This window comes from Lathamus discolor, chromosome 2 (genome assembly GCF_037157495.1).
Source record: "Lathamus discolor isolate bLatDis1 chromosome 2, bLatDis1.hap1, whole genome shotgun sequence".
NCBI lineage: Eukaryota > Metazoa > Chordata > Aves > Psittaciformes > Psittacidae > Lathamus > Lathamus discolor.
Genome location: NC_088885.1, coordinates 124,693,236 through 124,719,240, shown reverse-complemented (window position 1 = coordinate 124,719,240; position 26,005 = coordinate 124,693,236). Strand labels below are relative to the sequence as shown.

At 42.2% G+C, this 26,005-nt stretch overlaps 1 protein-coding gene and 1 non-coding gene across 2 annotated transcripts; both read left to right on the top strand.

Annotated features, from left to right (window-relative positions):
• The first annotated feature begins 906 nt into the window (after positions 1 to 906).
• On the top strand, positions 907 to 17,090 carry VCPIP1 (valosin containing protein interacting protein 1). Its single transcript, XM_065668371.1, has 3 exons — positions 907 to 3,752; positions 9,185 to 9,271; positions 11,863 to 17,090. Exons 1-3 carry the CDS (start codon positions 1,046 to 1,048, stop codon positions 12,732 to 12,734), a joined length of 3,666 nt encoding a protein of 1,221 aa, XP_065524443.1. The 5' UTR covers positions 907 to 1,045; the 3' UTR covers positions 12,735 to 17,090.
• An 8,719-nt stretch (positions 17,091 to 25,809) lies between these two features.
• On the top strand, positions 25,810 to 25,899 carry TRNAY-GUA (transfer RNA tyrosine (anticodon GUA)). The gene is given in 2 exon segments: positions 25,810 to 25,846; positions 25,864 to 25,899. It is a non-coding gene; the product is annotated as a tRNA-Tyr (tRNA).
• Positions 25,900 to 26,005: the final 106 nt, after the last annotated feature.

Below are 26,005 nucleotides of genomic sequence, written 5' to 3'. Positions count from 1 at the left end.
CAGCTTGAGGCTGCTACCTCTTGTCCTACCACTTGTTACTTTGGAAGAGACCAACCACCTCCTGTCTGTGTCCTCCCTTCAGGTAGTTGTAAAGAGCAATAAGGTCCCCCTGAGCCTTCTCTTCTCCACGCTGAACAACCCCAGTTCCCTCAGCTGCTCCTCGTGAGATTTGCTCTCTAGCCCTTCATCAGCTTCACTGCCTTTCTCTGGACCAGCTCCAGCACCTCGATGTCTCTCTCGTAGTAAGGAGCCCAGAACTGAACACAGTATAGAGGTGCAGCCGCACCCGTGCCGAGCAGAGGGGGTCGATCACCTCCCTGGCCCTGCTGGCCATACTATTGCTGATACAGCCCAGGATGCTGTTGGACTTCTGGGCTGCCTGGGCACAAGCTGGCTCATGCACAGCAGCCGTCAATCAACACCGCAGGATCCTTTTCCCCCCAGCCTACAGATACGTGGTGGTGTCGCTTTAAACACAGCACCCCGAGCTCCGCCACAGGAAGCGCAACAAGCGGCCAAAGCTCTCCCTAACCACATCCCTCCCGGCTCCCCTCTCCCGCGGCCCACCCGCCACATGACTACACTTCCCAGGAGCCCGCGGCGCGGCGGCGCGGCCGGCCCGGCCCGGCCCCGCCTGGCCCTCCCCTGCCGCCGGGCATCACGGCCCATGTAGTCTTGGAGCAGTGCCGCTCCCTGGCAGAGCCTGGGCTTTGCTGGCGGAGAAGACTAACGCTCCCGAGAGACCTCGCGGCTCCGCGCCTGCGCCTGCAAGTGAAAGGCCGTTGCGTTGCGGGCAACGGCCAAGGCAGCGAAGAGGCAGCAACCGGCGGTGCCGGCAGCTTCCGCGTTTGCCGGGAAGGGGGGGCGAGGAGCGGCGGGGAGCGGCGGGAGGAGAGCGCTCGGTGGATGGGCGGTTGGCGGCCGGCAGCGGTGGCGGCACCAGTACCAGTACCAGTCAGGCGGCGGTCCTTAGCTGGGGCGCAGGGGATGAGCCTGTGAGGGCGGAGGAGCGCCGGTGGGGGTGAAGCTCGGCCAGAGCAGAGCGATGTCCCAGCCTCAGCAGCAGCAACAGCCGCCGCCGCCACCGCCGCCGTCTCCTCAGCAGCAGCCGCAGCCGCTGCCTTCGGCCGCCTCCAAGAAGCGGGACCGGCGCATCTTCTCGGGTACCTGCCCGGACCCCAAATGCCAGGCGCGGCTCTTCTTCCCGGCCCACGGGCCGCAGAGCAGCGGCAGCATCGAGTGTACGGACTGCGGGCAGCGCCACGAGCAGCGGCAGCTGCTGGCCGTGGAGGAGGTGACGGACCCAGACCTGGTGCTGCACAACCTGCTGCGGAACGCGCTGCTGGGCGTCAGCGGTGCCGGCCCACCCCGCAGGAACACCGAGCTCGTCAAAGTCATGGGCCTCTCCAACTACCACTGCAAGCTCCTGGCCCCCATCCTGGCCCGCTACGGGATGGACAAGCAGACTGGCAAAGCCAAGCTCCTCACGGAGATGAACCAGGGAGACATCTTTGACTGTTCCCTCCTGGGTGACCGCGCCTTCCTCATTGAGCCAGAGCATGTTGAAACCATCGGATATGGAAAGGACCGCTCTGGCAGCCTCATCTACCTGCATGACACCCTGGAAGACATCAAGAAGGCAAACAACAGTCAGGAGTGCCTCATTCCAGTCCATGTGGATGGAGATGGCCACTGCCTTGTCCACGCAGTCTCGCGGGCACTTGTTGGCAGGGAACTGTTCTGGCATGCTCTGCGGGAGAACCTAAAGAAGCACTTTGAGGAGAACCTGAGTCACTACAAGGCGCTTTTCCACGACTTTATTGATGCAGCAGAGTGGGAGGACATTATCAACGAATGTGACCCTTTGTTTGTTCCTCCAGAAGGTGTGCCAATGGGCCTTAGGAATATTCACATCTTTGGCCTGGCCAACGTGCTTCACCGACCTATCATCCTGTTAGACTCCTTGAGTGGAATGCGGAGCTCTGGAGATTATTCGGCAACGTTCCTCCCTGGCCTGATACCCTTAGAAAAATGCATGGGAAAAGATGGCATGTTGAACAAGCCAATCTGCATAGCCTGGAGTAGCTCAGGACGAAACCATTATATTCCTCTAGTTGGGATAAAAGGTGCTGCTTTACCTAAACTGCCTAGGAAGCTACTTCCTAAAGCCTGGGGAGTCCCTCAAGACCTCATCAAAAAGTACATCAAGTTAGAGGAGGATGGTGGCTGTGTCATTGGAGGAGACAGAAGTTTGCAAGATAAGTACTTGATGAGGCTCGTTGCTGCAATGGAGGAGGTTTTCATGAGTAAACATGGGATCCATCCCAGTCTTGTAGCTGATGTACATCAGTATTTCTACAGAAGGACTGGTGTAATAGGAATCCAGCCTGAAGAAGTCACTGCAGCTGCCAAAAAAGCAGTGATGGACAACCGCCTTCACAGGTGCCTCATCTGTGGGGCCCTTTCAGAGCATCATGTTCCTCCAGAGTGGCTGGCTCCTGGGGGGAAGCTATATAACCTGGCAAAAAGCACTCATGGACAACTGAGGCCTGACAAAAATTACAGCTTTCCCCTGAACAGTTTGGTGTGTTCCTACAACCCTGTGAAGGATGTGCTGGTACCAGACTATAGCCTGAGTAGTTTGACTGCTTGTAACTGGTGTCATGGTAACTTGGTGCGTCGCGTCAGAGAAGATGGATCTGTTTCATATTTGGATGGAGACAGAACTAATACTCGGTCCACAGGTGGCAAATGTGGCTGTGGATTCAAGCACTATTGGGAAGGTAAAGAATATGACAACCTCCCTGAAGCTTTTCCTATTACTCTAGAGTGGGGTGGAAGAGTGGTGAGAGAGACAGTCTACTGGTTCCAATATGAAAGTGACACTTCCCTGAACAGCAATGTGTATGACGTCGCTATGAAACTTGTTACCAAGCACTTCCCTGGGGAATTCGGTAGTGAGATTCTTATTCAGAAAGTTGTCAACACAATATTGCATCAAACTGCCAAAAAGAACCCTGATGATTATACCCCTGTAAATATCGATGGTGCTCATGCCCAAAGAGCTGATGATGTACAGCAAGGACAAGAGTTAGAGTCGCAACTTCCAACCAAAATTATTTTGACTGGACAGAAGACAAAAACTTTGCACAAGGAGGAGCTGAACATGAGCAAAGCTGAAAGAACTATTCAGCAGAACATTGCAGATCAGGCTTCTGTAATGCAGAAACGGAAGAGTGAAAAACTGAAACAAGAGCATAAAGGGCAACCTAGGACTGCTTCTCCTGGGGCTGCTCGTGAGGGGCCATCATCTGCACCTGCTACACCAACAAAAGCCCCCTATTCTCCAACATCTACAAAAGAAAAGAAAATTCGAATAACCACAAATGATGGGAGGCAGTCGATGCTGACGCTGAAGTGCACTACCACCTTCCTGGAACTGCGGGAGAGCATAGCGAGAGAATTTAATATTCCTCCCTATTTGCAATGTATTCGCTATGGCTTTCCTCCTAAGGAGCTGCTGCCTCCCAAAGAAGGCATGGAAAATGAGCCCGTTCCTTTGCAGCATGGTGACAGGATTACCATAGAAATCCTGAAAGGTAAGGAGGAAGGCAGGCAGTCTGCTTCAGCACACGCGGCCCATACTGTGAAACATGAAGACGTTGCTCTGCCTAGTAAAATCTCATCGAAAGAACTGCAAGAGCAAGTGGATAAGGAGATGTATTCTCTCTGTCTTCTAGCAACACTAATGGGTAAGCCTGACTTACAGTTGTATTTTAAAATTGTGGTTTTAAGTAGAGGGTAACATAACATGTAGTTACATACATACCTTTTTTCCCCCCTTTCTTTTCTGTAACCATGGAGAAGGTTAGTTCCTTTATTCCTCTATTAGAAGAAAGGTTAACATGCTGTCAGTGATTTGCTGGGTGTTGTGACTTTCTAAAATGTGTGTGCGAGATACTTGTTCTTTGCTATGTATTTAACAGATTTGCTGATCAGAAGTTCTTGCATTTCCTCTGTCTTCTCTGTTTTCCCTGTCATTCATTAGGCACACATCTGATGTGTATGTGTGTGGGTTACTTGCTCCCTATTTTTCCTAATCTCCCTCAGGTTTCAGGAAGTAAAGTCAGAGCCAAGGTGAGAAGGGGACTCTGTCTTGTCATTGGAAGTTTGAGGACCAGATTCGCACCTCTGTAGTAGGATGAAATCTTGCCATTTCTTGCCACAGGGGAGTTGTTGGTTTAAGCAAATGAGCGCAGCTCCTCAGTCTCCTCAGCTAATCTGCTAATTTTAAGTGAAGAGCTGGTGTTTTTAGAGAGCTGTGAAAAGCATTATCTCAGAATGTAAGCAGAGGAGAAACTGGAAGAATCTAACCACAGATTTGAATCCTGGGGGTGGACACAGGGTTGCAAAGCCGTCCTTATCAAGTGACAGTCATGTAAATCTGACTAACTGTTAATAATTCAAGATAGAAGGGCTTTTCCCAGGTGCCTGTATTTTTTATATTCTTATTTGGACTCGGGAGACTTGGACATTCATTTGTGTACTTTCTTCATCGGTTCCACAGCTCCTGCTGCTTACTGGCAGGAAGTAGGGCAGTAATTACCATACATTTAGCTCTATGAACTAGTTGAATAGCAATGGTTACAGGGTTTTCTGTTCGGTTTTTTTGTGTTTTGTTGTTTTGGTTTTTTTAATATATTTCTTTTTTTTTTGTGGGAGCCTTCCCTTTCGCTGGAGGGATTTGGTGTGGCTAAAGCATGTGATACTTTAGAAACGAAACAATTGCATAATCACAGACTGGTATGTCAGAAGTCCATCAAGCAGAACTTTGATTCTTTTCAAAGCTTGACTGTTTACTGCAAGATAGTGTGCTGAATCACTAGTCACCTCAACACACGGACACCTGCACCTATGTTCCAAAGTGCAGGAAAAGCTCAGGTTTAAAAGCTATCTCAATTTGGAGATGAAGCTTAAAAGAGCTTTCTGTTTCCAGGCAAGACTGCTGAAGGCATAGTTACTGGCTTACAAAAACCTCTGACATGCTTTAAAAGTATCTCGGTTACTTCAGTATTAAGGTGTGTCATTTTATTTACAGGTACTTATTCATAAAATGGGAACTCATATTCAAGAATCATTTTTTGTCTCTGACTTTAACTGCTGTTAATTTCTGCTTTCGAAGCACAGGTTAGAATAGAATTTACCTCACCCTTCTCTGACCACATCTATTTTGTGTTACTAATAGAAGTAAAAGGTGCAGCAAATGATAAACAAACCATTTATAACAACTAATGCAGCTAGTGAATAAGGTGCTATTTTTAGATAATCACTTTGCTCACCAGGGCTTCATTTTCCATTAAAGATACTTGTAGAAAGAAAATCTGGGCAGGTCACTGTTTACAGTTGGGATTTTTCACTGAGGAGACAAACTCTTAAGAAACTTCCTTAGTCCTTGCACTTGAGTGTTGGGGTGGCAGTTCTCAGGGTGGTGTATTCAGCCTTGCTGGGGTGAGAGGCTGCAGTGTTTCTCAATGACATTTCTGTATTGCTAAAAAGCAGTGCTGGGAAGTTCTGAGGGTCAGCTTATCCTGCATGCTCTTGTAGTAACTGTGTTCTGCTAAAAACATGCATCTAATAATATAGTCACATTGGAAGGTCCAAAAAGGAGATGCTGTTGAAGTAGCTTGCTGTTTTCTTTTTTTTTTCCTCCCCAGTGCCCAAACTTCTGTAGCTATTCACTGTGGATGTTTAAAAGCTTTTCTTTCAGACAGGGTCTCCTGTAGGCTGACTTGATGCTTCTCTCATTTCAGTTCGTAGAATTTTTGATTTCTGGCCTCAGCCGGTTAACAAATTACAGTTTTAGACCATGTTTTTATTTTTTCTGTATCTAATTTAAAGATAAGCTCTGGGAAATTAGATACTGTAATTTCTGGACCACGTAACATATTATACATGATTTTTTGGTAAAGCTTTCTTCTCTTTTTTTTGTTTATCTCAAAATACAGAAGTCTATCAGGAAATGACTAAAGGAATTGTAATTTTACGTTAACACAGGTAAAGCATTGTGTTTTGAAACAGATTTAATTACACCCATGCAGAAGCACTCTGGATACGTGCAAGCCAAGTATGAATCTATTGTGATCGGTTTGTTTTGCGTTGATGAATTCATCAGTGCACAAGAAATCAAAATTGCCTGGTTTAAATTAAATATATTAACACCAGCATTTGCTTGGAATTAAGCAGCTTGTTTTTAAGCCACCTGTAGTTCCCTGTAACCTGTATTTATCAGTTGAGTTTTTGATCTCTGCTTCTGTGTGTCCTCTCTGCTGTATGAAATACTGGTCTTGGGCTTCCACTGGCATAGGTTAATCTGCAATTGCTCTTTTTGTGAAGTGTATGAGGCATGCTTGTGTGTAGCGTAGTCTCCATTTGTTGCCATACCTTTGTGGGGCTGAGGTTTGGTCTGAGGGAATGGGAACAGTATTAACATCATCTCTTTGATATATGTAGTAACTTGAGGGAATTTTTAATCTAACTAAACGATCACCCAAATTAACTTGTGACCTGTAAGTGTCTTACTGCCATGGTAATCAAACTCCAATAATAAAACCCAACTAGCAACAAAAATGTGCAAACCTCAAATGCAGTTTAGTTGAATCACACAAGCTAGTTCCTTTGATCTGGGAAAGTCAGGTTGTGATTGTGGGTTTGATTTTGTGTGGAAGATCTCTTTATCAAAACAATATCATTGGTTTGTGTTTCTTTCAGTGGCTGATGCTTTTGTTTTGTGAGCCCTGCTCTCCATACTTTTCTGCATAAAAGGCAGTTAGTGTTGCATAAAAGGTTATCTAAACAGTGATGCTTCTCCTGTGCAAGGCTCGACAAATGCTCAGACCAAATAGGGAATATTTTCTTGGAGAATGCTACTAACATGTAAACCTGGGCTTCTTAGTGAAGCCAGGTGGCTGTCTTGTGGAAAGTAGCCTCTATTCTCGAATAAGAATGGATTGCTAGATGCAGCAACACAGGAGTCCGTAGTATGAAGTCAGCCACTGTGTAGCTGCTGGTTTTGGCAGATGGTCTGTATTCTGTTGCTTATCAGTGTAGTGGTTGTTTTGATTCCTGTGGGCAGTATTTAAACCACCAGGAAGACCTGGAGGGAAATGAAGAGCCACAGCAGTGATGCTCTGCAACCATTGTGTGAGGGATGTGGATTGCAAAATGTAACTGAGAATAAGGATGTGGGATAGCAGTGGGCCCCTTTTGAAATATTAAAAACATGAGTGTTATCAGTCGTGATCGCCCTCCCTCTATGCAGCTGTTTGAAGAAGAGAGAAAACAATGGCAATAGTGGGGAGGAAAAGAGAATGCTCCTTCTAAGTTTTTTAATTTCCTTTTTTTTTTTCCTTAGTGGCATCAGAGCTGTAGAGAAGCTTCAAATTTATTAGCAACTCAGTAGACAGGAGTTACTGGGATAAAGTCAAAAGACAAGACCACCTTCTGTACATCATGGAAAATAATAAAGAAGAGTAGTTGGTTTGTTGCCTGGATGTTCATGCTAGGAAGTGAAGGCTAAATCTGTGAGCTTGATGTACAAATGAGAGCAGTGAACCAGAGCATATATGGTTCAAGGGAGTGCATTTAAAATTAATCAGATTATGTAGGTCTCATATTTAAAATGTCTGAAGTCCAAACATGATGAAGATGCATTATGCCCTTCTTAGAGAGAATGGGGACTGGCATAACATGTGGAGAGATGAGCTAAGGAACCCTTCTTGTGGGGGGATAGACAAGCAGGGGAGTGTATGGAGTCACATGCCTGCTGGGGAAGGGAAGCGAGAAAGTTGGTGAGTGGCTTGAAGGGTTGCAAGCTGTAACATAGCACATAATGCCACTGTCATAAGGGTGAAAGGTTTTCTCACCTGAGGTGGGTGGGTAGGAGACTAGCCACAGTTAGCTTGTGGGATATGCATAAAGAAGTGCAAGGAGGGATTTAGATGTGCTCTGTAGTTTAGTATGTAGGAAGCTATTAAAAATAACTTAACTTTTATTTTCCTCTTAACAGCAAGCAAAGAAATAATAGTAATATTTTTAGCGTCACACATCCCAGCTATCTCTAAGTAGTAAGTGCATCTAGTTTATTTTATGATTTGCATTCTCCAGTTTTAATAGAAAATTGAGAGATGTGGTTATTGAGATTTTAATGCCTAAATAAGGGTGCAGTTTCTATTTAGGGTATCTCAGTATGTTGCCTGAATGATTGATATAAAATGGGAAAAGCAGTTTTTTTCTGGAAATGTATACAGGCAGTATTTGCTTCTGCATCAGGAGAATGGAATTTATCAGTACCTTTTATTTGCACTGTTTGACAGCTACATCACAAGTTACTTCTCTCAAGCAGGTAAGTGGTTAGCAAAATTGGAAAAGGGCACAGGTAGAAATGCAGATCTGAACCGATTTAGCAGGTACTGTTAGGCCACTGATATTCTGTCACTGTAACCCAATTTTCTGTTCCTTATATTCCTTTCCTTACATAGTTAAGTTAGCTTTTTTTTTTTCCCTCTCAGTGGCATTTGAAGTTGTCACATTTCAATGCCGTTTTTAGCATCTTTGGAAAATGCCAGTTACATGGGACAGCTGGGGCCTCACAGGTTTTGTATTTTGCTTCTAACTCTCAGGAAAAGCAAGGTGCAGACACAGCTCCTGCACAGCTGCCTGTGTAGATGTTTGTATCTCAGTGACAGTATCAAGTCTGCTGTATGGCAGCTGTGAAATTGAGATCTGATTTTTGAGAAGGTGTAGGGATATAGAATCGAGATTTTAATGTGCAGGGGTATGTGCTTGAATTTTGGAAGTGTGTTAGTCGTTTACTAGTTTTATGTTGAAAGCATGGGTGGGAGGGGAATGGAAACTTGTGTATAGGGCTTGGCAAAGAACCAGGAGCTGCAGCTTGGGTCAAATAAAATTTGGGAACCTTGTACTAGAACATGTAGGATATTTGACTGCAGACAGTGGTATGTTTTCCTGGAAGTTTCTTGGTGTCCTGTGTTCCTGTTATGTACATTCACAATCAATAAATTGCATAGAAGAGAGTGAGGATTCAACTTTTAATTCAAGGAGCTGCATTTTTGAGCATTATAATGTTAAAATACAACTGTTGAATAATTGTGTTTGATTTTTACAGGGGAAGATGTTTGGTCCTACGCAAAGGGGCTTCCTCAGTTGTTTCAGCCAGGTGGAGTATTCTACAGCATGATGAAGAAAACCACAGGTAATTTTTGGTTTTGTTTCTATGCCTTCCTTCCTCAGTTTCCAAATCTTTAAAATTGTGAGTTGGTATTGAGTCACTTGTGAGCATAAATATATTTTTATTTTATTACCGTAGTACATTTTAATTTTCGTGATACTGTAGAACTTCTTATGCTTTCTCAAGAACCTCAGGCTACAGAATTTTAGTAAGACTTGTTCATTCAACTTAAAGCTCTTCTTTTCTGAAGTTTTCTCTGCAACCATACATTTCAATTTCAACGTACTGAATTGTGTAAACAGCTTCAGTAAGTCAAATGATTTTGTTAATTTGTTTCCTCAGAGAGATCAAAGAGACGATCACAGGACTTAGTCCTGTTATACTTTAAAACACTTACTGGATAAACAGTTAATCTTTCTAGTGTATTTCTTAGTAGCTATTTTATACAGGGCTACTGCATATTTTAAATTTAAATGGTCTTTCATATTATTAAGATGGTTGTTCAAAAGCAAAGCTATCTATGCTCTTTTTGAATTGATAAATGTTATATCTTGGGCGATGTGCAGAATAACCAAGCGAGTAGTTAAGAGTATGTTTGATTTTTAGACAGCTTTATAAATGCTGCCTACAAAGCATAACATGTTTCTTTGGAGAAGAAGGTCCCAGTTATTTCATCACATTTCAAGTTTCATATTCAAGTCTTTACATTCATAGTTTAGCTGTTGTGGTTTCATCTATTATAATGATTTTTTGCTGCCTTCTTACTGTTTGATTTCTTAGGCAGTTTTATCAACCGTAACTTGATTATATGTGGGAAGAGGTATTTTATCACATAATTTCTATGCTGTTTGCAGTAATTGAAATGTGTGGTATACTTACTGCCCACTACCTCCAATTGAATTATTAGCCTGGGTAACAGAATTAGCATGCCAAGTGTCTTACAGCAGATCTGTTTCCTTTTAGTTTTCTTTCTTCTATTATGCTTGTACAGTAAAGACTGGTGTATTGTTTGTGGCAAGTGAATTAGCTTAAACAGTAGCTAATAGAAAGGACCTTTTGGACCAATTAACAACTAGCCAGAGCTGAGAACCTGAAATGAATCCAAGGGATTTTAACCCAGCTGGTCATTAACTCACAGAAAATGCCCAATTTTCATTGTCAGTGGGCAAAAATGACTTTAGAACTATGACAGTGGGAGATGATATTCTGTATTTGAACATTCTTGCAGCATTATTATATCATTGCTCTGTGTTGTAGGTGTTTTGCACTACCTTGGTAGGTAAAATTACTATTTCAGTATTAACATACTTCTATGATTCTTACTACATTTCCACTAAACAATTGCAATGTGCAGCAACCTTTTTTTTTTTCCCACTTAAAGAAGCTCTTCACCTATCTGTAATATTTTAGTTAATGAAATAATGCAACTATAATACTGGACATTTAGAACAAAGCTTTCTGTCAATTGCAGGTACTGTTTATTAATTCAAGTTTGATTTAGTGGATCTTGTTTAACATATTTGAGATTTCAGAATTGCAATTTCAAAGGCAGTTTTAACCTAGAAGAAGCTGTTACAGCTCTCTCCTGCAAATGAAGATTGAGCTGGTAAATTCTGTAGTTAACAGTATATTCTTCAGGTTCTTAAAGGGATAGGTGTTTGTGTTTCAGTTTTGTTCTGTGTTTTGGCTGTTTGGCTCCCTTGGACGTGTAAAGACAGGAGCTGTGTGTTGGAAGTTTTATGATGATCAACTGGAAAACTGAATGTTACCCATTTTTGACACAGAGGAGCTTCAGAACTTAAATTTGTCTAGTGAACTCTCAATTTTAGAAGATCAATCAAATTTTAAGTAGGACAGCGAGACAAACAGCAGATAAAAAATACTATGTATCATGTTTCTTTTGTAAATGTTGTAATAGTTATCAATGTTGTAAATGTTTGTGATAGTTATAATCTCCAGGACTACTAAAACAAAAGTGTTTCAAGTTTACAACGTTATCTGGCAGCACTTCCTCTCTGAGAAGACAAATAGCAAATTTGAAATTCTTCAGGCTTAGCAGCAGTTGCACACCCTGAAGTCCTGCCACACATGGAAGTGGTCCTAAACAGTACTTCTCTAGATATAGCAGTAGTGTTTTGAAATGTGCTCTTTGGCCGGTGGGGTGTGGGGGTTTTTGGTTGTTGTTTGGGGGGGCAGGGGTATGTTTCAGTTTGTTTGGGGTTGTTTTTTGTTTCTGTTTTGGTTTTGTGTGGTTTGGGGGGGGGGGGGGGGGCTGGTGGTGGTAGCAGTGGGGTTTGTGCCACTGCAAATATACACTATTTCTTCAACTTCTGTTGTATCAGAACTGCACGTTCCAGCAAGGTGGCTATTTTATCTAGTAATATACTACATTACTGCCTTTTCATTAGAATCACCATAGAAGGCAGCAGCATCTTAAGGCTATACTGTGATTGCTGGCATATGGCATACAAGCCTAAATTTCCTCCCACAGTATGAAGTTTCAGTGTGTTTCCACGTATTTGATGCAATAAGTTTAAATATAGTAATCAATCTGTGTATTCAAAGCATGCTTTAAGATATTTTAGTACCATGAATAACTTCTTCTATCTTTATAGGTTTGGCTGATGGCAAGCACTGTACTTTCCCACATCTGCCTGGTAAAAACTTTGTATACAACGCAGCAGAAGACAGATTAGAGCTGTGCGTGGATGCTGCTGGGCACTTTCCTATTGGTCCTGATGTTGAAGAGTTGGTTAAAGACGCCTTAAGTCAAGTGCGAGCAGAAGCTACTTCAAGAAGCAGGGAAGCAAGTCCTTCACATGGAATGCTGAAGCTGGGTAGTGGTGGAGTGGTGAAAAAGAAATCTGAGCAACTACATAACATAACTGCATTTCAAGGAAAGGGCCATTCCCTGGGAACTGCATCTAGTAGTCAACAACATGATCAAAAAGCCAGGGAAACACCACTTTTAAGAAAGCATAGCACAGAAACAGACTTCAGTCCTTCTACTAAAATTGAGCCTTCTGTATTCACAGCTGCTTCTGGTAACAGTGAGCTTATCCGAATTGCTCCTGGAGTTGTGACAATGAGAGACAGCAGGCAGCTTGACCCCACTTTGATTGAGGCACAGAGAAAAAAGTTGCAGGAAATGGTCTCTTCTATTCAGGCTTCAATGGATAGACATTTGCGGGATCAGAATACAGAGCAGTCAGCATCAGTTGATCTATCTCAAGGAAAAGTAGAGGCAGTGAGTTCAACTGCTAAAACTGGGAGCTTTCAGGCTGCCTTACCCGAATCACTGTCTGCACCAGGTGGTACTGAACACTTGAATACTGAATCAGCTGATGGTAACATGGTGAATTCTGTGGGAACAACATTCCCTGCAAGGTCTAAAGCACAAAAGGGAAATTCTGTTGAGGAGCTAGAGGAGATGGATAGTCAAGATGCAGGAATCACTAATGCAACTGAGCCAATGGATCACTCTTGATAGGTTAAAATCTAATAAGGGTAGAAAAAATTACTGTTCAAATGTAATGTTTATTGGCTGGGCCACACAAAGTGATTAGTTATTAAGTCTTGTATGTATGTCAAAGATTATATCATCTTATTCAGTGCATGATAAGCGTGTGATTGGCAATAGCTTTCAGTATTACCATACTGCTGCCCAGGCTGGCTCTGTTACCTGTAAATTAGTTATTAGGAAATGCACTGAGATGAATATCTGCTGTAAATGTGGGTTCTTGAAAATTCTTTGTAATTTTTAATTCCTTAAAAGTCTTAAAATTTAAGCCCATTCTTACCATGCTAGTTTAAGGTCACTGGAAAGGCTAGAACAGGAAGAACTAGAAACATGACTAAGTTAATCCTGTCCCAGGCACTTAATTCCACTCAAAAACACACTATAAACATGAATCATACATAAATTTCAAACAGCAACTAAAACTAAACTGCTAAATTTGATAATGTAGCCTGTACAGTACTTTAATTACATTGTGCTGGCACTTCCTCCAACTTAAAAATGTGCATTCATACAGATATATATGCTTTTCAGAAATCTTGAAATAAGTGTAACTTTACTAAACTCTCTAATTTCTCCACATTATCAGTTTAAGCAAGTTAGAAAAAAGGGTACTTAGTGTATGATGAAGATAAAGTGAATGTGGTGTGGTTATGCATGGCTGTCTGAGCCAACACAACCATTTTGGTGCTCTGTTAGTAGGTGATAGCATGTTTTTATTTCCTCCCAAATACTAGGCTGGTCAGATCCTGTGCAACTTTCAACACAGCTACAGGAAAGAAGGGGGCAACTGCAGGAAACAACAAATGTTCAATGGCAAATCTATTTTTTCTTTTAAAGTATTAGTATTACTAGCATTGGTTAGTAATGGCGAAAAATAAATAGCTGGCCTTTTCAAAGCAAATGAACAATTTATTGGAAGGAAATGACTCTATTAAAATATATTATCCTAAAGTGTTCAGTGACAATGGAGCTTGTGGAAGATAACTGTTTACTCCATGGAAACAAGGGGAATACATGCCATTTCAGTGTCAGTAAAGACTACCCACCTCTATTAGCCTCACTTCAGTTTGTGATGCAGCATTCCCTGCATCAGTGGTAAGACAGCTGGTATCCACTTAAGTAGTGTGTTCATCAGACCTGCAGTGCTAGTTTTTAAGAAGCAGCCATTGTGCTTGCTCCCTAAGGATGCAATGTGTATCTGATACTGCACTTTGCTTTTGATCTTCATAGTCATATTAAATGCACTATTGTTGCTTCCTCTAATGGTAAAATAACACTGAATGAACGAAAGATGTTAATACAGCTTCAAAGGAATTAAGAGCATTTAAATATTGAAGTCTGTGTTTGTGCACATGTGGGTTTTTACAAGTTCACAAATGTTGTTTGTGTTGCATATGCTTATATTCAGAAAGGTCTCCTCACTTCTTACATTGCTAATCCCATAAACAGTTCTAAGCATTAGAAGGGAAGATTTATTTTCGTATATAGAAATTAATAGAAGCAAGTCACTTGAAGAACAGCCCTGTTTTGTCAAACTAAATTCAAATGCCTCTGTTGGTTGACTTTTTATGTAGAGAGAATAAATACTTTATGATTTAGTACACTATAGGTAAAAAAATAAGAATCACCTTTTCAGAAATAAATTAAAAAATTTGAAGATCTTAAATTGCTAACCTGTAAGTTAGCTATTTGGAAGCTTGGAATGTATGAAGTAATTTGGCTCACCAGAACTAACCTTGGTGATACACTGATTAACTGGCAGGGCTTACTTAGTAAGAAACAGGATGCACATGCAGCAGCTGGAAGCCTGCCACGAATCTGAAAACATTTAGTCTTCCATGAATCAGTTGAACTGTCTGAAGGCTACTTCTATATAGAAAATATGAGTAGAGGCTTGTGCTTTGCCATTGTGTGAGCTGCAGAAAAGTATAGCAGTGACATGTTCCTGGGAAGGAATTTAAGTCAGGAGAGGCTGAGGGGGAGGAATTTCCTAGATCTCATGCATTTAGACAAGCTAACTACCACTTAGTTTTAACCTTCTCTTTAGAAAAAGAAGTATTCCTTGGCTGAAACAAATACAGGCAGTGTATAGGAGACAATTCCAAGTTTGAAATAAATTGGAATCTTTATTGCATATCATCCTTACTTAAAGAGAAGATGCTTACTTCTTTCATGCCTTTCTGGTAAGACTACAGACTTTTGTGTGCCTTTATTAAGAGGAAGGCTTAGTTTAATTTTGACACACTTCCTGTTTCAGCAGTAATTTGACATTTTCCTTCTTATCTAAATAGAAATAGACACAGATTACAGCTCTGTTTGACTTGCTGTTAGGGTCTTCTCGGGTCCATTCGAGTCATGTAGATTAGAATTCTCCAGTTCCTAAAGCAAAATAGTCTCAAAAAGGAATGGTAAAATGGTGTCAAAATCACAAGATGGGCTGATGTGAATTCCTCTGGTGTAAAGCAGGATTGTGCATATTTCTTTGCAGTGTTCTTATTTCACGTGGCTTTCTCATGCATTTAAGTATCAGTGTTTTTGAGAAAGATGGCTTTTGATACCCTCAAGTGGAGCTAAACTTTATCTGCGTGCTGGTGAGATGTGTAACTGTACAGGAGAAGTGAAATAAAGAACACTGAAGTGTAAGTTTCAACAGATGTTTCATTTGATTGCTAGCAGTGAGTGCAAATTTGAGTTGAGGCAGATCTGTGTCCATGTCTCAGAAGCACCCATGCGCTTGTTAGGTTTTCCTGTTAGAGCCAGGAAAATGGTGGTGGGGTATAAGGGCAGGGAAGATGTGGACTCATTGTGGATGTGAAGCCATGTCAGCAGGACTTCTCAAATAGTGTGGAGTGTCCCCTTTCTCAAAAAAACCCCAAATGCTAAGTTCTTGCTACTGAGTTGCCTGTGGACAAGGTTGTGGTTCTAAATTCTTTTTGAATACTTGCCTTGAGTACTTCCTTGACCAGGGGCCATCTCCTTCTACACAGTGTCTCATGGCAAGGAAGACTTACATTATTTGAAAATCCTTAACTGTACTCTGGCTTATGATTTATAACCTAAATGAAAGATGATTACTGAAAATACAGGCTCGGTAGAGAAGAGAAAAAAAGAAAAGAGAAAGGATTAGGCTGCTGATGAGCTTATGGGAAACCTCAGGAGAACAGATTGGTTTTTCAGGCAGAGGCAAGATTTTTACTACTTGTATGGCTGGCTGCTTAGCAAGGTTGACTTTGATACTGCTGTTTCACTGTGAATTGTTTGTGTTTCAGTGAGGGGATAATAAACAGCAGCTTTTCAAATGAAGTTGTATAAATATGTTTGGGATGCCTTCACTATTATAGTCACATAGCAGCAATGTATATTGTTGGTTTTGTGAAACCTATATAGTTTACTAGTCTTCTGAGAGACACAGAATGTGAGGTAGGCACTGCCTCTGACAGAATGCTCTAGCAGCAGCAGCACAGCTGCAGGGCTGTGTGCTAACAACCCTGTGCAACAGGCACACTTTCAAGACCAAAATGCTTAATTTGCAATCTTTCAAAAAGGTAGAATCTGTTGTCACTGTCACAAGTTTAGCAGAGTTGCTTGCTACTTTTTCAATGCGCTGAAAATGCCAGGCAATAAAACTCATAGTATGCTTACAATTGGGAGAGCAATGCTTCATTTGAAATGTAAGAAAAATTAATAAGATGCCACTGTTATCTCTACATTTGTTTGGCTCCTATTTTCAAATAGCAGAATCTACATGCTTTTGTAAAATAATGATACGAAGTTAATCCTTCTGTTAAAAAAGAAAAGCCTACATCAGTGTTTTCTTTGTTTTGCTTGTGGGTATCAGTTTAGCTTCTTAAAATTAAAGAAGTTACTTAAGATCTTAAGAATGCAGGATTCCCTCTGAGCCCTTATGCCTGCGGTTGAGCAATAAAAGGTTGAAACGTGTGGTATTTTCAGAATTATTTTAGGTTTCATGAGGATTATTGCCAAGAAATGAGAGTGCACTTTTAGGAGGGAATGCTATTTAAAGTGTATAAATAAGAATTAAAATAGTGTATATATATTTAGAAAACAAATCTTTTTAAACAGTGCTTTACATGTTGAATTAAAAATAAATTAGCATATAAACTATACCATCTTCACAGACCTGGCTGCTACCCAGCACAGTTTGGTTTATTTGTGATTGCTGTACTAATTATATTTGATTTTTTTTTTATCTGTAATGTAACAATAGTGTATTATAACAGTATATAGTGTACTATACTACACTTCACTGTACAGTATTTGGAATTTTCTTTGATTGCTATATTAAAACTATAAGTTAAAACATCTGCTTTGGTTTTGTAAGGTGCAACTTTCATCTAGCCTTTCATACGTTAGCCTGCTTACGTAACACTGATTTGGTTACCGAATGAATGAGTTATATGGACTTCTGCATTCTACATATGAATTGTATTATACTTGCATACATGAATACTAGTACAGAAGTTGAAATAATTGGTATGAATCTTAAAGTAAACATTTTGCTTTGGTTATGTTTCTGTTTAAGAGGAACATTTTAAAAGAAAAACTCTGTATGGAAAAGTTCAGGTTTGGTTTTTTTTTTTCCTGACCTCATACCTGTTCTGAATGCTTCATTAAACACACAGGACCTTTGAATTTAAAATAGGGTTTTGTATAATTGAGGCCAAAATCTGAGATCTGAGTCTTTCTTCAAACTTGTCACCAAGTAGAAGGTGCAGAAAAATGCTGACCAAGTAGTACATGATGTTGAAGGTATATTGCAATCTGTGGTTTGAAATGTTGGTCAAAATGTATTTCAAAGCAAAGTTTTAATGCATGCATGTGATATGCAAGTATGGATAGTATAATTGGGAAGCACTAGGCTTTTGAAATTTGGCAGTACTCAAAAGATGCACATACTGGCAACTACTTAAATTACCTCTGTGCTTTTTCCACCAGCTACATGTGGTAATGTGTTTCAAAAATTGGCTGTAGTCATACTGAGTCTAAAAAGAAGTCATAAAACCCATCTGCAAAACTGCTGTTACTTCTCGTATTTATCGAAAGGCTTTAATTCAAAGTGTGCTAGCATTAAAGCATTACTTAAAATGATGGGCATAGAGAGTCAATTTTGATTGCATGTCATAGCATGAAGAATTGAGTATTTTCTTTTGGAAGATTTGTATTTCAAAGGCTTAAATGCTTAATGCTAAGCTAGACATTTACTCATCTTTATTATTATTATTTAATAATGTAGTATTTATAATCTGAGCCGAACCCAGTACTAAACACATGAAGAAAGCACGTTAATGCTTTCAAACTGTTTTCATTTTTCTTCTTTTATTAATTGGATAGCCTTAATACCCATCTTTGTTATTTTACATTGGAGTTGTTTGGGTTGGGGTTTTACTTCCCTTTATGTATATCCATAGCAAATCTGTTCTGCCATCCCTGCAAAACCACAGCTTCCTGCCAGAACAGGACCCCTCACAATGTGATTTTGTCCTTAAGATCAGGGTGAGAGTAAACCCTGGATGTTCATCAGCACCTGTAGTGAGTTGTGGAAGGTGCTTTTGCTATTACGGAGTCAATTTGAATATGTATATTGACTGCAAAAGTTAATAGGAACTTTGTTTTGCTTGATGTAGACTTTATTGAGGCTTTGATATGTGTTGGATTCTACTGACTTGCAATATTTATATATTTAATTTATATTACATATTTAAGCATCAATAAAGTAGTAGCGTTTAGATCCACAGTAGACTTGTAGCTGACACCAGAGAAACCCAGTGTCACAGCTGAATTTAAATGTTATTCTGATCGGAATTACTTAAACTGATGTACACTGAGTAATTCTGAACATTTATTAATATCATCAAAGGCATTAGGCTTCAGTGTAAGCATTACCTCTGTTGCAGTAACTTGCAGATGCTTTAAGAAGCTTAAAAAAACCCACCCTGTTCTCTGTTAATGAAAGGCATTGATTCGATGATTATGAGGTGGCTGCACGGACTTGCTTTTGGACTTCACTCACTGGTTTTTTTTAAATGACTACCTAATTTTGTTTTCTGCTGGAAATAATACTTCTAGTGGCTTGTCTTGCTGGTAGCAAATCTAATTTCACTTCTGAAGTGATCCTGGGGATCTGGACTGCATTAGTGCGGTTTGGAAGCTTGTATTCAGTACGTAAAAATTAAAAGAAAGATGATAAGTGGAAGGAACTTACCAGAAATTAGAAGAAGGTTTAGAAGGTGCTATGGTTCTTACTAAGCCAATAGTCTGTGGAGCCTGGCTGTGTGAAATGCACAGTCATTTCTCATAAACTTTTAAGGCATGTTTCAAGCAACTTCTTTCAGAATAGGAGAACTTGATTTTATAGGCTATTTTGTCAATTCAGTATATGAGTTTTTCTTTATTTTGAAGCTGCTTTCAGATTGTCACATTGCTGTATAAATGTAGAGAGATGCTTGCCAGATGCTATCTCCTAATCTGAGCCCTTCTCTGTGCAGACTCTGCAAACCGTAAAGAGGTTTCTTCTGATTTTGGGCTAGCTTTCCTATTTGCTTTTTATCTGCCATTTGGACTTACTGAATCATTTTTACCACAGAGGTTTTTGTAAGCTTATTGTCCTCTGTGTATATTGTTGCTCCTAAACAGAGTAAGAGGCAATAGATACATGATCCAACTTCACACAAATTAGACTGATGTGAATTAAAACCTTGTTTGACTTCCTCAAAGATTGGTATGTATGGGACAGAAAGGAATGAAGGGAGATTCCTAACAGAACAGAGGACATGGGAAAGGGAAGAAGATACCTAAGGGTTTATCGATGATTCTGAAAATAACCTATTAGTTCTATAGGACAACCATGTTTCACACTGTTCCACCTCCACAGTGATGAGCTTTAGAAGCTGCAGTGGCTCCCTCTAAATCTGGGATTTCCCTGAGATCCACCTTTCTTTTCTCCTAAGAGCAGAGGCTGCCAAATACATATCCTTCCACCCAGTGGGAGAGAAAGGGTGAGGTCTCACCAGCTGTTGCCACGTGATGGTGTAGGGCTTGTGGCAGCAAGAAAGCAGCCAAAACGCACAAAAGGCAAGGGCCTAACTTAAAATTATGGGGAATTAAGTAACTCCTATTTCTAACTATTTGTATGGTCACATCTGCTCAAGTGTTGCTAAGTAGGTACCTTAGTCCTACATCTGAGCATTGCACATACAAGAATACTAATTTTCACCCCCTCAACCCATGTCTGTCTTAAAATAAGATGAGTCTTGTTTTCTCCTGTAGATGCTGGAAGTGGCAATTATTTCTGCAGACAGCAGAAAGGATCCAAGAAATAATGGGCAAGAGTACCTGCTTCCTTTTGCTTTCAAAATAATTCAAGGCATGGTACAATGGAAAAAACAAAATAACAGGATGTCTTTCTTTGCTCCCTCTGTTTCTCCTAACCTTCACTTCTTTACCATGTCATATTCACTAACACATTATTTTTTCTTCCCTGCATTTGAAGTCAGCTGAGGTAGCCCATTCCTTTCTTAAGTTTGGAAGCTTTGAACTATCTCAGGTCTCTAGTAAGCCAGCAGCCCCAAAATCTCCAATTATCTATTGTGTACTCTGAAAGTAATCTTTTTTTTTATTTAACATTTTGGATCTTTCTGGCCCTAACCCTGAGGTTCTACATTTGAAACTCTCAAACTCACATTCTTGCACAAACTCAGAGAATACATTCGCAACAATTAAGGACCTTTCATGGACACTCATTGCTGACTACAGAAGTGGAGCCAGGATAGAGGCATGCAGTCTTTCACCTATAAGCACTCTCCACACTCTCTCCTCTCTTCCTGTTGGAATTCTGCAGGGCATGGTAGCAATGATGCATTGGAAAAAGACGTAAACTACAGTTGTGCAAGCAGCAGAGGCCAGCATCTCTGAGACTGATGGTTGTGATACGGGAGAATTTGTCACTGTGACTCCTCTTATTGTCATCAGTGTTGGGGAGTGGGAAGGAGAAAGTCCTGTAGCTCCTCAGAACACTATTCTTTCTACATGGTAGTTTATATTTTTGGGGATGGAAAGTCAAGCCAGTGCTTTCCCTTAATCACCTGGCTACTATTGCTCTTAGGCTGTTTGCTTGACTCTAACTCAGGCTGCTGCTGTGACACCATTACTGCTGCCTGACTACTGTTAGTCCACCTGACTGGCTAGCTCCAGCTGGCTGCAACTGATTTACAGAGACCTTGCACTAGGACTAATGTTTACTCCTGGGGTTTACAAAATCTAGGGATTAAATTGACTTCTCTTGCATTTATGAGTGATAACTTCTGTTCTGGTTTAAGCCCAGCCAGTAACTCAGAACCATGCAGCTGTTCACACACACTCCCACCTTCACCCTCCCATGCTCCAGGCGGGATGGGGAGGAGAATCGAAAGAATGTAAACCCCATGGGTTGAGATAAGAACAGTCCAGTAACTAAAGTATAATACAAACCCACTACTACTATTAATAATAATGATAGGGGAAATAACAAGGAGAATATAAAACTAAAAACGGAAGGGAAACAAAACCAAAAATGAATACAAGTGATGCACAATACAATTGCTCACCACCCACCTACTAATATTCAGCCCGACCCAAGCAGCAATCTGGGCTTTCTGGGTGACTCCCCCAGTTGATATACTGGGAATGATGTGCTGTGGTATGGAATACCCCTTTGGCTAGTTCAGGTCAGGTGTCCTGCCTCTGCTACTTCCTGGCTTCTTGTGCCCCTCCTCACTGGCAGAGCATTAGACTGAAAAGTCCTTGATCAGGGTAAGTGCTGCTCAGCAGCAACTAAAACATCGGTGTGTTATCACCTTGTTCTCAGACTAAAGCCAAAACACAGCACTGCACCAGCTACTAGGAAGGACTAAAATAACTGTTACAGCTGGATGCAGGACAACTTCCTAACTCATAATTCGAAAACAGCATGGGAAAACACACTGCTAATACCTGATTAACAGGTGCCTTCTAAATAATCTCTTCAGTCTCCACAGTTGTGTGTATGGTTGTGACAGGAGTAAATCCTTTTTAAAAAAACATTTGCTTGCCTGACCAGAACTGGTAAAAGTATTCCTCTGTGATCTGCAAAATAAACAAGTTCCGTTTCAGAAATCAGTAAAGCTTGGTAATTGAGATTAATATTATAATTTAATCTTACAGCAGTATCATCATTATTTATTGGAGGAGTTGATAGTGAGATCACGGGTAATGTCTGAGGGTAAATTTTAGAATGTTTTTCTCCCCGTTGATTCAAGGCTGTTCCATTTCTAACCCCTATGAAGTAATCTGTTTGCCTATATAGTGCCTCATATAAATTATGCCATTAAAAGCATCAGTGAAGTGGTTGCCAACCAGAAATTTGTCTCTTCAAAGGAGTACTATCCATGTAGCTGCCCCTGTACCTGCCTAAGTAAATGAGGTGAAACTTAGGATTTGATTTCTAAGTGACAGCGTCTGTCAGAGCTGTGCACGGACACCATTTCCTCATGCTCTGTATGAGAGTGTGAGCTCAGCATGACTTCAGTTTCTTCTCAAGCCAGTGACAGCTGAGGATTGCCAGAAGCAGGGATACAGAGCAGCTCATGAGATCTGAAATATAATCCTATCCCTAAGAACTACAGTTGTTCTACAGTAGGTAACTTGTTCTTTGTGTACGTGCTTGAGCGGATCCCAGTGCAGGGCACTGTCCCTGGCAGGACCTTATCCTGGGAGCTGCTTTATTAATCTCCTGAACTTGGGAACTGTTGGGTTTTTTCAGTCCAAGTCTTGATCCACAGGCCACTTCAGAATTCTCTGAGTAGTCATGCAACCTCCTCGAGAAACTGATAGTGGATGCTTTGGGAACATGCAAGAGGATGTCTTTTGTGTGCAGTTGTCACAGAGCTTAATGCCCGAGCATAGATTTTAAGCCCGTCCAGATATACTCAATGCTTAATTACCCACATAAACATTGAACTGGCTGCCTGAATTCACAATGAGATTATGAACTTCTGCACATGACCTCAGAGTTTTCCATTTTTTCAGCCTTGTGACAATATGAAATGGGATCATGACTGGTATTTTTTTTTTTATTCGTTAAAGATTGTGCCATGGAGTAGATAGAACTCTCACAGAATGAGAGCTGTAACAAATGAGCCTGGTAGTATATGTATGGACTTAACGTATGGCCCAGTAGTGTGGTACCTTCACACCGCTGCACCTGGGCAAAATTGCTTGAAGCATCAGCATTGCACCAGCAGGAGTCACAGATCTGCCGGTGGCTGTGGTTATAAAGAATATCCAATAGATTTTTAGTTTTTTTTTCCCTGCAGATCAGCAGCAAGCTTAGCAAGAAGGGAATAAATAATGCGGCAAATTACAGGACTGTCACCGTCTCTTACAGGGTACTTCACCTGGTAAACCATCTGGGTAAGAGTGTGAGTGTCCTGTCTTTGGAAGTGGGATGCCCACTGCTGTTAGCACTTGGGGAACACTACAAAACCCAAGCAGGTTCCAAATGCCAACAGGTGGTTCTAGTCATGTTTGGTTTTGAGGTGAGGGGAGACCCACCTAAGCCTCGAGGAAGTGGCAAACTGCCACCTGAAGTATTCCCATTGTGACTTAAGGTCTGTGAGCTTGGAGTGGTGGCGACACTTGCCTTATCCTGAACCTGCAGCAGTGTCCTTGCACCTCGTCATGTTCTCCAAGTCAAGGCTGGAATTGGGCTCTCCTTTGTTACAAGGGAGCCCTGGGAAGGGCAAGCAAAGGCAGAAAGCAGTTCTTGCAGAATGGGACTTGGATATTGTGGGCTGGGGACTGTCCATCTAAAGTCTGTTGAGGCTGAGCCATGATAGCCCTGGTAGGGTAGGATGAGATGGGATAGGACAGTCCCTGAAAACAGTGGCATTTGGAGGGATGTTCCATAAGCTAGAGAGGCAGGCTGGCAGTTTGCATCTTCTTTCTTAGAGATGCTTTTAAATGAACAGTTGGAAAAAATAAACTGTTGTAGGGTCTCTGAAAAGTACCTAGACCTCTGGCCTGGTTTTGTGAAGCTACTAGAAGTTGAGAAGAGGTGGAGAGCACCTCCATCCTTTTTTGTCATGTAGTAGCACAGGAAACTTGAAACATTAGACCTTGTCGCACACAGGCAGTAATACAAATAGGATTAAAAAAGAAAAAAAAGTGAGGTGTTTATGTGCTTGCTTGTGTACCTCAAGGAGAATGTTTACTGGATGTCTTAACAAATTACATCTTTAGGTCACTATATATTTTTAACAGGACCATCGGTACGTATTAATATAGTAGTTTGACTCAGCCAATGCTTTCAGGATCTGTTTTATGCAAATTAGGAACTGTGTGAATATACAAGAAGGTATGTATTTAAACAACAATATTTTCATTTCAGGCTCTTTTCACTTCATATTAAATATAAATGAATGCTAAAAGATGACATTTCATACCATACAAGGCTGACGACACAAATCCTGGCACAGGGCAGCTTTTATTCCACATTCTTCTTGATTACAGCTTTTGTAGTTCAAAGACTCCTGTCAGAACTTTGATGTGTGGAAACCTGCTGCGTTGTTGTATCTGGATACCAAAAGTGAGTAACAGTGAACGCAGGTCGGTGCTGAACACCTATTAGTAAGCAGTGAGCAAGGGCGTACTTGTAAATAAGCAAACAAATGCCCCAAGGAATATTTTTCCCCTGAAAGATGCAACAATACGAGTTCGCCCTTGCAATATTGGTTTGTAATGCAGGTCAAATGGATGGTTTTGTGGTTTTTTCCCCATTTCTGGGCCTTGCTGGCTGCCCCAGGGCCTGAGTTTCCCATGTGCCTGAGCAGAGGGCGCTGCGAGCCCAGCTTTCCTACCACATAAACATACATCTCTAAGTAGGAATGTACCTACAAGGCTCCGCTTGTACAAGTAATTTCCAGCTTAAGCCTCTTGTGTAGGGGACTACCTAGAATCATAGAATAGTTAGGGTTGGAAAGGACCTCAAGATCATCTAGTTCCAACCCCCCTGCCATGGGCAGGGACACCTCACACTAAATCATCCCACCCAAGGCTCCTTGAATGAAGGGAATCGAGCTGGCCTGAAAGGGTTAGTGAGATATAGGCGTCCTAATGAGCTGGTCTCTGTAACTTGAACACTGCCAGGGATGAAGCATTCACAACTTCCCTGGGCAACCCATTCCAGTGAAGATATGTAGGTTGTGCCTGGGTGTAGCTTGTACTTCATGGTGGCGATCTCTTCAGAAGGTTACGTCCTCTCTGGTGGTGGTGAACAATTTTTGGTAAGTAAACCGCTGGAAAAATGTGTTTGGAATAAGAAACCACTTGCTGCTTTGATGATTTGTTTTGACCATTGAAGTAAAAATCACAGTAAAATCGGTAAAGAGCGGACGGGTGGGCCCTGTTGCAGACCTGCACACCCAAGAGCTAAGTCAAGGCTGTGACGAGCACCCATGAGGGCTGACCACTGGAGAGCCTTTCCCGGGCCGGCAGGAAGCTGGCCCTGCGCTTCCCCTAGCTGCCAACCCGCATCGTCACAGCAGCGGCTCCAACACTTTTCCGCTAAGGGTGGGCAGAGCTCATGTGTAGTGCAGCCGCAGGAGGCCATGGTGTGGTGTTCAGGGTGCCTTGAGTGCTGCGGCTACAGTTGATGCCCTGTAAGTGGGAAGGCTGGCTGCGATGAGAAACACGCTCCTCGCTTCTCAAGCACGCGTGTGGCCTCCCGGCACCACAGCCTGGCGAAGGGAGGGAAGGCCTGCCTTCGCACCCCACGGCGGGCCCCGGGCGCCGTCCTTGCCCCTGCACTACCGGCCCGCCGGTAGCTGGGGGACTCCCTAGATGCAGGATGCCTCCGCTGGGCGCTCGCCTTCAGGCACTCATCCCCTTGCGGCTTCAGGGCTCGGTCTAAAGCACGTTTTCTACCTCAGCCGTTGCCGGGGTGGGGGCCGGGACCCATGGTGAGCAGCGGGTAGGCTGTGTGGCGCGGAGCGGCGGAGGCGCCCAGCTCCCTTCGATAGCTCAGCTGGTAGAGCGGAGGACTGTAGAGGCGCGGCCCGCGGCAATCCTTAGGTCGCTGGTTCGATTCCGGCTCGAAGGAGCGGCTTCGTTTTTGCGGCCGCTGTTTTTGCCCGCGCCCCTCCCGCGCCGCAGCCGCCACCGCCGCCGTGGGTGCGCGGGGGCTCTGCCTCGCGCCGGGCCGCCAC

Bases quoted from the DNA above. Each gene is read 5' to 3' on its own strand.
- VCPIP1 (XM_065668371.1), top strand. From the start codon at position 1,046: ATGTCCCAGCCTCAGCAGCAGCAACAGCCGCCGCCGCCACCGCCGCCG. The intron at 3,753-9,184 runs GTAAGCCTGACT...TGATTTTTACAG, and splicing joins TCTTCTAGCAACACTAATGG to GGGAAGATGTTTGGTCCTAC. The intron at 9,272-11,862 runs GTAATTTTTGGT...CTATCTTTATAG, and splicing joins CATGATGAAGAAAACCACAG to GTTTGGCTGATGGCAAGCAC.